This window comes from Acipenser ruthenus, chromosome 14 (assembly GCF_902713425.1).
Source record: "Acipenser ruthenus chromosome 14, fAciRut3.2 maternal haplotype, whole genome shotgun sequence".
NCBI classification, from domain to species: Eukaryota; Metazoa; Chordata; class Actinopteri; order Acipenseriformes; family Acipenseridae; genus Acipenser; species Acipenser ruthenus.
Window position 1 is genome coordinate 14,254,992 of NC_081202.1, and position 16,681 is coordinate 14,271,672.

Sequence of the window (16,681 nt, forward strand, 5' to 3'; positions counted from 1 at the left end):
GGTCGCTAGGAAGTGGTCGCTAGAAAGTGGCCAGTGTTCAAGTTAAAATTCACGCAAAGAATGGATGTTAATTATGTTTATGTACGATTTTATATTAAACGTAAAAGGATAGTGCAGCCTCCCCTGTGTACCACAAGCTCCACCGTGTGGCTGCTGTGTGCAAGTGCTTTTCCGTGCTGACTGAGTCCCCGTGCACAAGCTAAAAAGTCTATTGGATGAAAAAAAAAATTAACATGTCCACAATAAAATTTATAATTATGAATATATTTATTTAAAGTAATAAAATGGCTTTATTCTGGTTGATGTCTTTGAACAGATGTTTGCATCCTGTGTTTAGTTTGGTCAACTACAGTACCTAACATGAATATTTAATTTGAGGTGATTAGTAATGTCTCAATTTTTTCTGTTCTAGAAATGTCTGAAGTTCAACACAGAGGCGCGGATCTGGTCCTCAAAGCAGCAGATTTTATGTACTCTGAATCAGAGTCTGAAGGATGTGTTGAACTATGGACTCTTCCAACCAGCATACAATGGGAAAGCAGGGAAATTCCTTGATGAGGAGCGATTATTGAAGGATTATCCGCTGCCCACAATCACCCCTGTCCCTTATCTAGAGGTAAGACATCTATACTTGCAGACAGATATTAAAATGAATGTCTCCTTTAGAATTATCTGCAATAAAACACATAGTACACTATACAAGTATACTAATAAACACATGTATTGCTTGCAACCTTAGTCACATTTAAAATGTGCTTAAATGCAGGGCCCATGGGAAACTTTTTTTTACTGTGAAAAGTCATTTGGGGAACTTCCATGGAATTACCAAAGTGAATCTTCAGCAATATTGTTACAGCCCTCAACAAAAAAACAATAAGCAAAAAAACATGAAATGTTCATATGGGTCCTTGTGGCAAAGTGCCCCGCCCCTGTGTGCATTTGTGTGTTGTGTGTATGTTGCGTGTGTAAATGTTGGTGTATAGTCATTGGTACACGGGATATAAACGGGTCTGTGTTTCACGTGTATTTAAATAGTGTATATTTGTATTTAGGCACGGGATTGCACATCACGCACGTGCATTTAAAATATAATATGTGAACACGGGGTTTCACGTAATGAATTCACGTGCTGGGATTCAAGTGAGTAATTAATTAGTAATTGAATCCCAGCACAACAGTATATATAGATGCACGTTTCTTGCACTAAGGGTTGGGTGTTCGGAAGAGGAGAACGGGTGAGAGAGAGAGGAGTAATTAAAAGCGAAAGATCGTAAATATAAGTGTTTGTTCTCACCGTGTTTGTTTGTCTCCGTGCACCGTTTGTTAAGTGTCAGTCGTTTTGTCTGTGTGTTTATTTTGGCGTCAAGTGCCGTGTCCAGTGTTTTTGTCTGTTCCAACCTTTTATTTTCTGTTCTGTTTATTAAATGCTGAACGCGATCACGCGTTCAGCCTCACCAAAACCCCATCTCTCTGTCGTTTGTGTTCCTGTTTCTGGTCTGACGCCACCCACTCCGGCCGTCTTTGTGACACGTGGTGTCATCGTGGGATAGCCGCGCCTCCAAGCGTCAGACCAGGAGGGGTTTTGTTTAAAAAAAAAAAAAAAAAAAAAAAAAAAAAAGGATTACAAATATTGTTTTTGGGGGAAAAAAAAAAAAAGAAAAAAAGAGAGTCAATGGCAGAAGACGCCATCAAACTGCGGGGCTGGTTCCTGGAGAATGCTGGGCTGGAGGCCCAGTCTCTGCCCATGGTCGTCCGGGCTCTGTGGATGATGGACTGTGAGAGATGGGAGGCATATCAGGAGGAACACACCCCAAACACCTTGGAGGAAGGTGTGGAGTTTGTCCTCAGCTACCTGGAGGCAACCATAAATGGAACAGCAGCCCAGGTAGCAGGACCACCAGCAGAGGAGTACCTGCTGTCCCCATCTCCACCAGCAGAGGGTGAGTACCTGCTGTCCCCATCTCCACCAGCAGAGGGTGAATGCCTGCTGGTTTTGCCTCCACAGCCCGAGCGGGAGGAGCCTGAGCGTCCACAGCCCGAGCGGGAGGAGCCTGAGCGTCCACAGCCCAAATGGGAGGAGCCTGAGCGTCCACAGCCCAAATGGGAGGAGCCTGAGCGTCCACAGCCCAAATGGGAGGAGCCTGAGCGTCCACAGCCCAAACGGGAGGAGCCTGAGCGTCCACAGCCCAAGCGGAAGGAGCCTGAACGTCCTACGCCTGAGTGGGAGGAGCCCGAACGTCCTACGCCTGAGTGGGAGGAGCCCGAACGTCCTACGCCTGAGTGGGAGGAGCCCGAACGTCCTACGCCTGAGTGGGAGGAGCCCGAACGTCCTACGCCTGAGTGGGGGGAGCCCGAACGTCCACAGCCCAAGAGGGGGGAGTCGGTGCGTCCACAGCCCAAAAGGGAGGAGTCGGTGCGTCCACAGCCCAAAAGGGAGGAGTCGGTGCGTCCACAGCCCAAAAGGGAGGAGTCGGTGCGTCCACAGCCCAAAGGGAGGCAAGTCGGGGCTTCCACAGCTCTGGGACCCAAGCCACCAGCAGAGGGGAAATGCCTGCTGGTTCAGCCCCAAGAGCCGGAAGGGGAGGGGTTACAGGCTCAACCCCCTGAAAATTTTTGGGGGGGAGAAGGGCAGGATGCTGGTGTCCCCCAGCAGCCTCTCGCTATGCTGCTGAAGGCAGCACGGCGTGCACATGCCCAGCCGCCACAGCAGAGGGAGCCAGCACCGCCAGGAGCAGAGGAGCTGGAGCTGCCTCTGCCTCCACCACCTCCAGGAGCAGAGGAGCAGGAGCTGCCTCTGCCTCCGCCACCACCACCGCCAGGAGCAGAGGAGCTGGAGCTGCCTCTGCCTCCACCACCTCCAGGAGCAGAGGAGCAGGAGCTGCCTCTGCCTCCGCCACCACCACCGCAAGGAGCAGAGGAGCAGGAGCTGCCTCTGCCTCCGCCACCACCACCGCAAGGAGCAGAGGAGCAGGAGCTGTCTCTGCCTCCGCCACCACCACCGCAAGGAGCAGAGGAGCAGGAGCTGCCTCTGCCTCCACCACCGCCCGGAGCAGAGGAGCAGGAGCTGCCTCTGCTGCCCGTACCTCCGCAGGGAGTACGGTGGCCGGAGCCCCAGAAAGGGGAGCTGCCGGCCACGAAGGGGGAGGAGGTCTGGAGACCACCAACCCCAGCAGCAGTTTCGCTGCCGGAGATCGTGGGGGAGGTCCGGAGACCTGCTCCCATTGCAGCTTTTTCGCTGCAGGAGTTCTTGTGGCCGGAGCCCCACAGGAGGGAGCTGCCGGCTACGAAGAAGGGGGAGGTCGGGGGAACACCTGCCCCCGCAGCTTTTTCGCTGCAGGACGGGACCAACAGGCTGTCAGCCGTGCCACTACCGGCAGGGGTGCTGACAGCATGGCCAGCCATGGGCCCACTGAAGCCTCCCTTCCCAGCCCGAGACTTTGTCCTGGACTGCTGGGTTTTTAAGGGGGGAGGTGGCCGTTGAGGCCATGTGTGCTGCGCACAAGGGGGGGTATATGTGGCAAAGTGCCCCGCCCCTGTGTGCATTTGTGTGTTGTGTGTATGTTGCGTGTGTAAATGTTGGTGTATAGTCATTGGTACACGGGATATAAACGGGTCTGTGTTTCACGTGTATTTAAATAGTGTATATTTGTATTTAGGCACGGGATTGCACATCACGCACGTGCATTTAAAATATAATATGTGAACACGGGGTTTCACGTAATGAATTCACGTGCTGGGATTCAAGTGAGTAATTAATTAGTAATTGAATCCCAGCACAACAGTATATATAGATGCACGTTTCTTGCACTAAGGGTTGGGTGTTCGGAAGAGGAGAACGGGTGAGAGAGAGAGGAGTAATTAAAAGCGAAAGATCGTAAATATAAGTGTTTGTTCTCACCGTGTTTGTTTGTCTCCGTGCACCGTTTGTTAAGTGTCAGTCGTTTTGTCTGTGTGTTTATTTTGGCGTCAAGTGCCGTGTCCAGTGTTTTTGTCTGTTCCAACCTTTTATTTTCTGTTCTGTTTATTAAATGCTGAACGCGATCACGCGTTCAGCCTCACCAAAACCCCATCTCTCTGTCGTTTGTGTTCCTGTTTCTGGTCTGACGCCACCCACTCCGGCCGTCTTTGTGACAGTCCTAAACTGTACATACTTGAGAAAACTTCACATGGAATAAAAATACAATATTAACTATGTAAATCAGCGTGTGCAAACACAACTATTAAACATCTGGTAGAGCTGAATTTAGAAATAGAAGTTGAAACTTTTGTCACTAAATTTGAGTTTCTTTTAGAATTTCAAAACAGTGGGTTCTATAGCAACTATATTAGGGGGATCATTTTGTGAGCATTTTTTGTACATTAACTACATTTTAACAGCTTAGTGCTTACAAATGGTGACATTTAGAGTAAAAGCGATCACAATCTAATGTAAAAACAATTTTCAAAAAATTGTAATTGTTGCACCTAAGTGTATTAAAAAAATAATAATTAGGGAAAAAAAAACATAGCAGACCTTGTTGGACCAATACATCTAAAAATATAAACACAAGAACTAATCACACCTTTAAATTAAGTTTTATTGAATGTATCCTTCCGTCAGTGCAAAATAGTCCCTATACTTTGACTAATTGGCTTGGAGAACTTATTGCTGTTGAATTCAGTTTTTTACTTTGTAGACATGCAAGCTGTGAACTATGCAACAACAGTCACTGTTGGAAACAGATGGTTCCAAACCTTTTCTTTAACCCCTGGACCACACAGCCTCAACAGAATATAACTATGAACAGAAATTAAAAATATAAAAAAAAACTGTTGTAAAAACATTTTCAACTTAAGTGGTCTGCACCATCACACATAAAATAAAGCAAGAAAAAGATATTCACAGTTGGGCACTCACATTGTATGAAATTTCATTTAATACACTGCTTCAAGCAAGTGCATTTAAAATTAGATGATTTAAATGCAATGCACAAGAAATAACTTTGGTAAAGATACTGATAGTACAACATGAATACAAGTGTATTTACTTTTGTATTTGCTGCCCTTTGTGTAAGAAATAATGCTTTAAGTTACTTGCAGACCCATAGAAGAAGAATAAACAAACAAGTACAAAATAGCCCCTCTTATTAATGAATGATGTTATAATGCACTTTAGCTAGAGCCATCTGATGTTCAAGAAACACACCACCAGTATTTTTTGTTGTATAATAAAAAATAAAAAAACCATATACTATCTGCTGTCAAATTTAAAAAAAAATGATTTCACGTAGACAATACAATTGTTAGGTTACTTACCGTAGCCCTGGTTCCCTGAAAGAGAAGACGACCAACAGCATACTTATGGGATATGCCTGCCTATTGGCAGGTATTTACTGAGCTCTTTATAGGTCCTGCCTACTGAGGGATCAAAATAGTCAGTCCACGGAAGCCATATCTCTTTTGCATCAAATCCGTGAAGGCGATGCATGCCACCTCTCAAGGTTTGTCGGTTTGTTACTTATGGGAAAGTATACCAGAGCAGTTGCGAGGTAGAAGGAACGGCAGCATATGAGGGACGCATCAGAACCGCATAACCCAAGATTATCGGTGCAAGCGTGCAACCTCAAGGACCCTCGTGCCTACTGAAGGCAAGGAAGGATCTATCACATTGAGGCGATAGAACCTAGAGAAAGTATGTGGCGTAGCCCAGCTAGCTGCAATACAGATATCGGACAGCGAGGCATTTGAGCAGGACAGCCAGCTTGGTATCCTTTTGATCAGCTTAGTGGGCTTTCCAATAGCTTTAAAACATATTTTATTATTATTATTATTATTATTATTATTATTATTATTATTATTATTTATTTCTTAGCAGACGTCCTTATCCAGGGCGACTTACAATTGTTACAAGATATCACATTATTTTTACATACAATTACCCATTTATACAGTTGAGTTTTTACTGGAGCAATCTAGGTAAAGTACCTTGCAAGGGTACAGCAGCAGTGTCCCCCACCTGGGATTGAACCCACAACCTTCCGATCAAGAGTCCAGAGTCCTAACCACTACTCCACACTGCTGCCCTATATTATATCGCCACCCGAATAGATGACTCCTCTGTACTACTCCATACCACAAACAGAGTTAAATTAACTTAATAGTGTCCCCCCTTGCCCTCCCCTACGGACGCCCATGCATGCAAGCCTTCATTTATTCTCACCACCAGTGCTCCAGGCTCTCAGGCTCAGCGCATCAGCTGAAAACAGAGGGGCAGTGGCAGGCTGGCTGGCTAGCTAGCTTGCTTTGTGGCAACCACTCATAGTAAACACAAATAAAAGTGCTTACATCATTTTAATACGCACTGATGTCTGCAATTACTGTACAGTTGTTTACCTGAATACTTCTGAACTTATTTGGTATATATCTTTTTTTCTCATATGTGATCCCATCATAGTTAAGGTCCAACTCAGCTACGCCCAACCCTGGTATTAGAAACTGTTGGTCGGCTGCATTTAGTACTAAAGGCAGAGGCTGCAAAGGCATTCTCACTGCGGCTGACCTGATTTGAAATGTCCTGATTTTTAAAAGAGAAGATATCCAAGGAGTTTGATTGAGATTTTACATTTGTAATATTCTGATACATTTATGACAGTTTTAAACTCCAAGCCTTCATTTATTCTCACCACCAGTTTTATAAAGCTGTACGATATCAGTAAGTCAAACAAGAGCAAATTTAAACTCAGGACACAGACCGTTTAAATATGCCCTCCTATATTTTAATATTAATTAGGTATTTGCATTTGAAAGAAGAATTTCTCAGGCTAACAGAAAACATAAATGGAAACACACAGAACCCGAAAGTGCTACCAAAATAGAGTGAGGAAAAAGGTTTCTCTTTTTACATGGAAATTGTCCCATTGTTCACTTTTGAAAGTTTTACAATCTTACATGATTGATGTGCAAATGCCTGAAGAAAAAACAAACAAACATGTATGTAAGGTATTGGGAATCTTATAACATGACTGCATTAAAGGTTGAGTGGTAGTATGTTGCATGTTAGCGCTGAGCTTGTGGTCCACATGCTGGTTTACATCCAGTAAGTGTGTATATTTTATACTGTCTATATTAATTGTACATGTATACCTTGCCTTGACTTTAAAGGCATTGGGCTGTCCAGATCTACCATTAGATGTCTTTAAATAGCGTGTGATTTGGATCAGTGAACCTTTTGGCGAACCAGTGGTTCATAGGACTCACAAGGCTTCACTTTTCCCATCACTAGCTGTAACTATAATGTATTTTATTCAATTAAAACTACAAAAATACATTAATTCAGAACACATGAATAGGCAACTTTCCAATTATGCAATTATATAAACAAGGTCAGGAAAAAACGGCAATAGTGACCATTCTAAAATAAAACAAAAACACGTAATAAGTACAGACACATTGCATCCAAATCAAACACACAAACCATGCAATTCAATGAAACAATTATAAATCCATTCTTAGAGATCAGAAGTAGCAGATACATATGATCTCTTTTTAAATATTGCTTATAATACACAGCCATTACACAACGTACTATAAAACAAACCTGTAGCTTGCCTCACTGTTGTGAGGTGTTGCTTCAAACAGGTGCTTGACCTGAGAGTGGCAGGTGTCCTGCTTTTATACTCTTGATTAAGGGGCGTGTCAACTACAGGTTCTTTTCAATGTAACCTCATAATTGCCAACTGGCCACAACAATAACACTTAGGTCACAGTTTTTGAGTACAACAAACAGTACAATAATTTTTCCATTAACTCTCTAATTTATTATATGACTGTGCATTTTTGTCTGTCGATTAGACAAGAAGAACAAGTAATCAACACCCTACATTTGGGTAATCTGGAGTAATTAAAAATGTGCTACATTGTTACAAAAAGCGATACTTCTGCAACAGTCAGATATGTTGTAAATCTGGCTTACTTTTCTGTTGGTATTTTATGTTGTTTCTTATTGCTGTGAAGCTTGTCTGGGCTGTGTTACGATAGGTCAGTGGTAGTGATCAACACATATGTAAAACAAGGATGATCTTTATTTTGCATCCTTTAGGATGACATTGATTTTTTACTCCCCACCTTGGGCATGTCATGATAATTTCCTTGGCTATCATTTTGTTGGCCTTTTTAACTGTAGTTCCAAGCTCATTCTCCAGAAGTTAAACAGTGACGGCTTGCATTTGTCACATTCAATTTAGATATGAACACTGCTGAGCCTAATCAAATGAGGTTATGATGAGGCTGTATAATGCATTGGTGAGACTGCACTTGTAATGCTGCGTTCAGGTTTGGTCTATGTACTACAAAAAATACAAAGCGGCATTGGAGTCCAACAAAGATAAACAGGACTAATCTCTGAGCTAAAAGAAAAGAGTTATGCAAAAAAAGGAATTTAATCTATTTAGCCTAGAAATAAGAAGGTTTAAAGAGACTTTATTCAAGTTTTTTAAATCTCTAAAAAAAAGTTAACTATTTCAAGCTCAACACAGAGACCAGGATAGGAGGGAAGGAGACACTTTTAGAGTGACCTCTTGTTATTAGTTTATTTAGCAGACGCCTTTATCCAAGGCGACTTACAGAGACTAGGGTGTGTGAACTATGTATCAGCTGCAGAGTCACTTACAACTACGTCTCACCCAAAAAACGGAGCACACAGAGGTTCAGTGACTTGCTCAGGATCACACAATGTGTTAGTGGTTGAGGTGGGATTTGAACCGGGGACCTCCTGGTTACAAGCCATTTTCTTTAACCACTGGACCACACAGCCTCCCGTATTGTGATACTTTAAGAGTCAACAAGACACAATGCTGGGATCTATCAGCTAAGAAAAGGACCAGAATTGGGGCAAATTTGTATTTTTTATGATACTGACCAGTGCTCCATTTAAAATAAATAGCTTCCTTTACCTGCCCTGAACAACATAGCAACAACTTTTACACATAGCAACAGTACTACTCAATACTATGCTATGAATAGGCTCAATCTAGCAATTGTATATTTACCTTTTGTCATTTCTTTTTCCCTTCTGCAGTTCCGTTATAAAAGGCGAGTTTACACTCAGTGTGACCTGGATGACAAGCAGTTGGCCAAGCTGCATACAAAGGTGGGAAATTATGTTTTTATATCTGTCTGACTGTGTGTTTAACTAAGCAATACTGCTTGAAACAGAGGGAAATATCAGAAACTGCTACTTTTGTTTGACAGAAATAATAAAAACTATGTGAAAATCATGTAACGTCTATAAAATAACACTATGTAACACAATTTTTGTTCCTGGGTAGTAAGTGTTATTTCCTAATTGCTTATGCCTCAAAAGTATAGAAAATGGCTATTATTCCCCACAAACTTTGCTTTTGTGACCAGGACAGTGATATTTTGAAATTTACCTATTTCCAATGAGAAAACGGGCGAATTTGTGTCTTTTCGTTCACATAAAGTCAGAAAAAAACAACATATGAATCCAAATTAACATGTATTTATACTAAAGTAATACAAAAATGACTACAAAAGATTTAGAAGTGAGTAGTTTTTCGAGATTTACGATTATACTGTAAATCACTTTCACGAATCAGCCCCCAAATGTAGTCTCCCATCATGTTCTCGTTATACTGTCCTTGGCAGCGGCGTTCAAAGTCCAGTATATCCTGGTGGAAGCGCTTGCCTTGCTCTTCCGAGTACGCTCCCATGTTCTCCTTGAATTTATCAAGATGAGCATCAAGGATATGGACTTTGAGGGACATCCTACAGCCCATTGTGCCGTAGTTCTTCACCAGAGTCTCAACCAGCTCCACCTAGTTTTCGGCCTTGTGATTGCCCAGGAAGCCCCGAACCACTGTGACAAAGCTGTTCCAAGCCGCTTTCTCCTTACTAGTGAGCTTCTTGGGGAATTCATTGCACTCCAGGATCTTCTTTATCTGTGGTCTGACGGAAGGGAAGAAGTCCTGAAGGTACTTGAAGGCTGCCGACTCCTTATCTAGAGCTCTGACAAATTGTTTCATGAGGCCCAATTTGATGTGCAGTGGTGGCAACAGCACCTTCCGGGGGTCCCAGCCGTACTCATCATACTTCAAGGCGTCCAGCAAGGTCTTGATGCTGTTGTAATCCTCTTTGAGGTGCACTGAGTGAGCCAGGGGAAGAGACGGGTACTTGTTACCATTATGGAGCAGCACGGCTTTGAGGCTCCTGGATGAGCTGTCAATGAAGGACAGTATAATGAGAACATGATGGGAGACTACATTTGGGGGCTGATTCGTGAAAGTGATTTACAGTATAATCATAAATCTCGAAAAACTACTGACTTCTAAATCTTTTGTAGTCATTTTTGTATTACTTTAGTTTAAATACATGTTAATTTGGAATCATATGTTTTTTTCTGACTTTATGTGAACAAAAAGACACAAATTCGCCCGTTTTCTCATTGGAAATAGGTACATTTCAAAATATCACTGTCTTGGTCACAAAAGCAAAGTTTGTGGGGAATGATAGCCATTTTCTATACTTTTGAGGCATAAGCAATTAGGAAATAACACTTACTACCCAGGAACCAAAAAAAAAAAAAAAAAATTGTATTCTCTTTTTTCCCCCCAATGCATTTACTGAGCAATTTTGATTGTGTCTGGCAGCATGATAGAAGAAATGCCAGTAAGGCCTTCTAGAATTCTGTTCTAAGAGTTATTTTTTCTTACACAGCTTAGGAAGATTGTATTCCTACGTGGAGGTGTCTATGTTATACATTATAATTATCTAAGGTGGAAAAGTGGTTAATGGTTATGCATTTAAAAGTATGTGTTTCAGAAGATACAGCGCATATTCTTTACAAACATGCAATGAATGATTGAAAGCTAATGCATTTGTTTGTTGCAAGGGGAGGAATGTTTCTTCTGTTATCGCCTGTCTTTATTTTATGACCTCTTTATCTGAGTTCCTCACTCGGCAGCCGCTCAACACCCAGGGGCGCAATATTACTAAAACATTCCAGCTTGGTGGAAGAATACAAAACACTACAACTAAAAATAGTTGTATACCCCTAAGAAGCAATAAAGCAGGTATCCCTCCCAGCAAAAAATGGCTGTGCATTCAGAAGTTTCTTTTCGAGCAGTGTGATTGTATTGAAAGGGTGGTCTGGTTGACCCTGGAGCTGTGGTGTTGAAAGTGCAGATTATATAGATATATACAGTACATGACTCAGAAAGCTTGAAAAGCAAATACATTGTAGATGTGTTTTTTTTTTCATTTCAGTTTTGCATTAGTCTTTTTTTTTCCTGATAGCTGCTTCTTACTAACTTTCAGTTAAATGCATTGGTTCTTTAAACTAATAAATGCCCAGCATTACCTGTCACTTTTCCCTTTCAGATAGTAACTACAGATTTAACTTTTAACTCTTGGAAAACATAGAAAAGTATCACAGTGTTACATAGACTCTATATTTAAGTGGAGTAAAATAAAAAAACAGATAGCATGATAATGGACCATGTGAACCCCCATTATACTAAAGGTGCCCACTTGAAAACCCCAGAGATGTACCCTACTTAGCTCAATCCAGACGGTTGTCATGCTGATGCGCTGGGGAGGCCGCACTGTGGTTGATCCCCGGAGCCAGCATCGCAGCCGTTGTGTGTGCTGATGCGCCAGGGAGGCAAAATAAGCTGATCCCTGGAGCCAGCATTACACTTCAGCCATTAACACCAGACAGAAGGATATCTACATCATCATATGGAAGGAAACGTAAATGGATGGAGACACATATGGATCACATTAGTTTACTGTAAAGCTACGTCTTAGTTGGTGCTTATCTTGGCGAGAGCCGAGTTCAAATCAGCATGAAGTTTTAACATCTACTCTCGTGTAATGGAAATCACGTGGAGTAATTGCTTGGTCATTATTATAAAGCAGCAAACCTTTTCTGAGCCATCCATTTGTAGTGTGAACAGATTGCACTACCAAAATGTATATTACTCAATTAGGGCATTTAAGCTTTCCCTTTGTATTCAAATGTTGGCAAGAAAATGTCCATGTCTGTGTAATGGTTGAAGTAATGCTTGTTATTAAGGAGCATAAACAGTGAAATACAGCTAAGTCAAATTTGCACCACATGCTGCACAAGGTTATTGAGTATTCGTCTACATAAGCGTTGTAATAACGGTGCCTCATTAACATTACAATTAGGAATTTTCAAAGCTTATACATAGCATTTTTTATTTTGTTAAAAAAAAGTTATTTAAAAATTGGGGCAGTGTTTTTGAAATACCAGTTTGTCATAAACAGCTGGTTCGGGTCAGCTATAGACAACCATCAAGTGATTATTTTATGATAGGGCATATTGTAAAATATAAATTGACTTACATTTCTAGAAATTCCCTTTTTTCAATCTAGTCATGGTATGAAAAAGGCCTAATCTGTTCAGTTAGAATAAAAAAAGAACAATAGGAAGATTGGTTCATACTCTTGTGAACGTCGCTCAGAACGGTCCCTCACATATTGCGACTTCCTTCACCATAGGTGAGTTTTTCCCAACAGTCTGATGTCAAATCATGACAATCTCCGGTAGTCATAACACTGGACCAGTCTTCACACTACAGCATAGGCTGTTTGTCTAAAATGATGACTGTCAATACATTCCACATTCCACATATTAATATAAAATAGGGATAAGTATATAAAACTAGATTAGTTGCTTTAATGTCCATTAATTCTAGCTGGCATGTTTTTATATATATATATATACATATATATATATATATATATATATATATATATATATATATATATATATATATATATATATATATATATATTCATTTACAGTATGTGGTATTTAGGATTTATTGCAAATGTATAGAAATGTTATTCTTAGAGAACAAAGGTTAGTATAATGTGTATTTGACACTGATACTTACCAAGTATGACAAGGTTTTGCATAAATGCCCTATAAATCATTTCAAAAAAAATAATTCAGAGTGGAGACAGGCTTAGAACAGATGGTAAGCAATTTTTTTTTTTCTTTGAGTGGTGAGAGTCTCTGTAATGAGTTGCCATGCCACACATTGTTGCTGCTGAGTTATTGGGATCCTTTGACTGCCAACTAGACAAAGTTATGGGAAGAATCAGCTCCTAGAAACTGGACAACGGTTGATGGTCACAATGTCCTCCTCTTGTTAGTAACTGTTATTAGAGAACAAAAAGGCTACCAAGAGGAAACAACAGTAGAATAGCATCTATGAAATGAAAACTAGTCTGCCGTGCTTTCTGAGTATAGTGTGCGATGCCTTTGACAGTAAAAAAAAAAAGTATTCAGAAAACTTAACAGCCCATAATTAGTGCACTGTATCTCAAGTCCCTTAATTAAGCTACTTCACAGGGTGGGTTATATTATGACAGATGGTAGATTTCCAATACTTATTATAAACTGCCAACATTATTTAGAAAAAAAAAAAACACACATCATTCTGCATACCCTTGCAATAGGAAGCAAAACTAAATTAACCAAACATATGGTAAGAAAGCCGATTTCCAATATGTGTGTCATACATTTAAAATGGTTATGAAACAGGACACCTAAGATAAGGCATTGCAGTGCTTTTCCAGATATTTTAACCATGTTTACTTAGGGGGCTTGTCGATCAAAAACGTCCTTATTTTATTTTAGCAAGAACGGATTGGACATGTATTGTTCATTTAAAATAATGATTTTGTGGCACTTTTTATGCAAGATATATCTGCCAATAAATAGGGTATGTCATTTAAATTATATAGACGTCATGGAGAAAAATGTGTCTATTACAAGGTTTTACGATTCTGAACTTTATGCAAATGAAGTTTGTTAACAAAGGCAGTCAAGGATCTAAAGTAATTCACCTCTCCACTGATTTTCGTCTGTCAGGAATTAGAACATTGTATTATTGTACATTTCCTGAGGCGTGTGTGTATAGGGTAGCTAGCCATGGTATTTTGTTGTATGTTTTTTTTTTTGTTTGTTTATTTGTATATTTATGTTATATGATTTAATTGCAACAGGGATCAATAGGACATGCTTTATTGTGTGACAATGTTTTAATGATACATGCTAATATGGATTAAAGAAAAATTAGTACAGAATGAAACGGGAAGCAAAACAAACTACATCATTGTTAAATAGCGAAGGTGGACACATTTTGAATGGTAAAATGTACTGTACTATAATTTATATTTTTGCAAATTGAATGCAGAGCAGTCTCAGTTTATCAAGTAGGGATGGGGGGAGTGGTTTGGAGCAAAAACTTACAAAACAATTGCCTGTTCTTCTCCCACTTCCAAACCACACCCAATCTTTATATTCGCACTTTGCTGAACCTCCCTGCAACATCCCCACTAAATTTAACATTGATTGTTCAGTTGTTGGCAAGTTAGTACTGGGAAATTAAGAGTGGGAAGTTTCAGTACTACCCTGCAGGCAAGTTAGTTTGATCGACTTGAGCCCATGTGACCAAACAGTAAAATCAGGAGGCCCAGAGTTTGCTGAGTTACCCGTTGTGTATTGTGGTTTGTGTATAGGGGTTCGGGTTTTTTTCAATTTCCCACTTTTGGGAATTCTTCAGGGACCATCTGGATTTACCCACTGACCACCAAGTGTTCCCCTTGTCAAAATCCTAGTGTTTAAGCCTGGAATCCTCTTTTACTTCATTGACATACCGTCCAATTTGCTAACTGTAGCGCTCCTCTGGTCTGCATCTGTTCAGGTCAAGCATTAGCCTACTTTTAATGGCACACTGTGCCCCACTGCTCTTTCGTGAAGGGCAAATTCATATAGCTTTTTTATCTGAGAGGACTGGGGTGGAAAAACTCTGCAAGCAAGTCTCCCTGAGAGACGGAGAACATGTGATCACATGGTTGAAAAAAGATTTCTTTATTCGGCTCATACAATGGCAGTACAGTCAGGAAGCATCTGATCTTAATGCAGAAATCAGCCCTTTTAGTGTATTACAAACAGCATTTCTTGTCCTGTGCAGTTGCTGTTGCAGCTTGGGGCTAGTTAGTGTGTTTGAACTAGTTATACTGTTGTGTATATGTTTATACACATAATGTGTATAATGTGTCCAATCACTCAATCAAATGGGTCCCAACACACTAACCAGGCACAGCAACTGCAAATATATTATAGATGTTCTTATCATATGATAGTCAGAATAAATAAAATTTCCAGTGACTTCATAAAGGTATTAGTCCCTTGTTTATTGCATTTTTATTTCTTGACATGTAGTAACATATGTCAGAAATATAGCAGAGTCTGCATGCGCTGACTTGTTACAATATAAATCCAGATTATGTTACAATATACAGATACTGATAGACAGAGTAATGAAACTCACCTGGCTGTATTCCAGTGTGATGTTACACACTGGAAAGCTGGGGTGACTTATTTACACCCTATCTGATAAAGTTGTTTTCTTACATCAGCATTTGTATCCACAGCCTTAGCTCACCAAATTTGTTAAAGTGAAGCAGTGTTAACCTTTTCTTAAACAACAGCTCAGGCGTAAGAACCATGAGAAATATAAACAAAAGCAAGTTTGAAATACATAACAAATAATGCTGTGAGATTTTGGATTCCAGTGATGCAGTGTTAAAATCTCTTTTGGGTTCACTGTTTCTAAAACATAGTGATTATGAGGCTTTTTTTTTTTCATTTTTTGGGTTAAAAACCAGACTATCATACCTGCTTCTGTGAGAAATTTTGAGAGAGCCCCTCACTACCAGGCCCTAGCTTTACAAAAAAGGAAAGAGGAACATTGTGGGTTTTCAACATTTATTGTCTCATACTGTGTAAACATTAAGACCAACGTGTAGAAAGTTGCTAGTATTGTAAAAACACATTTTTGTTTTAGCGTAAGCAATGAAGCTGCTAGTAGGACACATCAGCAATTGTACAACAGTTATATTAAGAATTCTGTCTGCAGTTTGGTGTAATTCACAATATGGCCATAGCATCTGTTTCAATATTTTTTGTTTTACTTGTTTTGAAGTAAAGATAATAGGAGTACAATCATAACAACTGCATCACAAATTGTGTTTTGACTTCAGTTGTGCGAATGTGAAGTACAATGTTATTTAACTGAAATAACTTGTGCCAGCTGAGGCTTGTATTGCCCTGATAAGCCTACTGTGCAGAAATGTGATAAAGGGGAAATTGAAATCCAAAATAAATATGTAATATTGCCTGAATAGTTTGTTAGAGACACATACTGCCTAAACAAAAAACTAGTGAAGCATGTAAAACACAGTTGGTGGGATGCCAGTCTGTTCTGTCTACTGTACATATTCTTCTACCCACATCAGAAATATTCAAGTTTAAGGGTGGGGGAAGAGGACATCTGTGCTCTATTAAGGCAAAACTCATGACAGGTTAAAAGGTTTGCCTTCACCTTAAGCTGTTTTGGAATGCATCATCTTCAGTATAGCTGCAATAGTGCTAGAAGCTGCCACCAACAGTTCAACAAATTTCTACACATATATACATGTCCTGTACACGAACACAGTTGCATTCACATGAATACATTTGGGAGCATTCACAGAGTAAACAAGCACAACACAAACTCACACAGGAAACCACGCTTGATGAACACTGAACACACTTTGAATTATTACAGGCAAAACATACCTGCATAAATAGCCAATACTATCC

The 16,681-nt window shown here is 40.4% G+C and overlaps 1 protein-coding gene across 7 annotated transcripts in view; it reads left to right on the plus strand.

Moving 5' to 3' along the window:
- LOC117419752 (SH3 and multiple ankyrin repeat domains protein 3-like) overlaps positions 1-16,681 on the plus strand; it is a 276,153-nt gene that overhangs the window by 77,456 nt on the left and 182,016 nt on the right. For all 7 annotated transcript variants that reach the window (XR_009307250.1, XM_058985907.1, XM_058985911.1 and 4 more), the window contains 2 exons: positions 413-616; positions 9,056-9,127. Coding sequence is in view for 6 of the 7 variants with exons in the window: in XM_058985907.1 (XP_058841890.1) it covers positions 413-616; positions 9,056-9,127 (276 nt within the window). In the remaining variant the exon portion in view is untranslated. The remainder of the gene's footprint in view (positions 1-412; positions 617-9,055; positions 9,128-16,681) is intronic.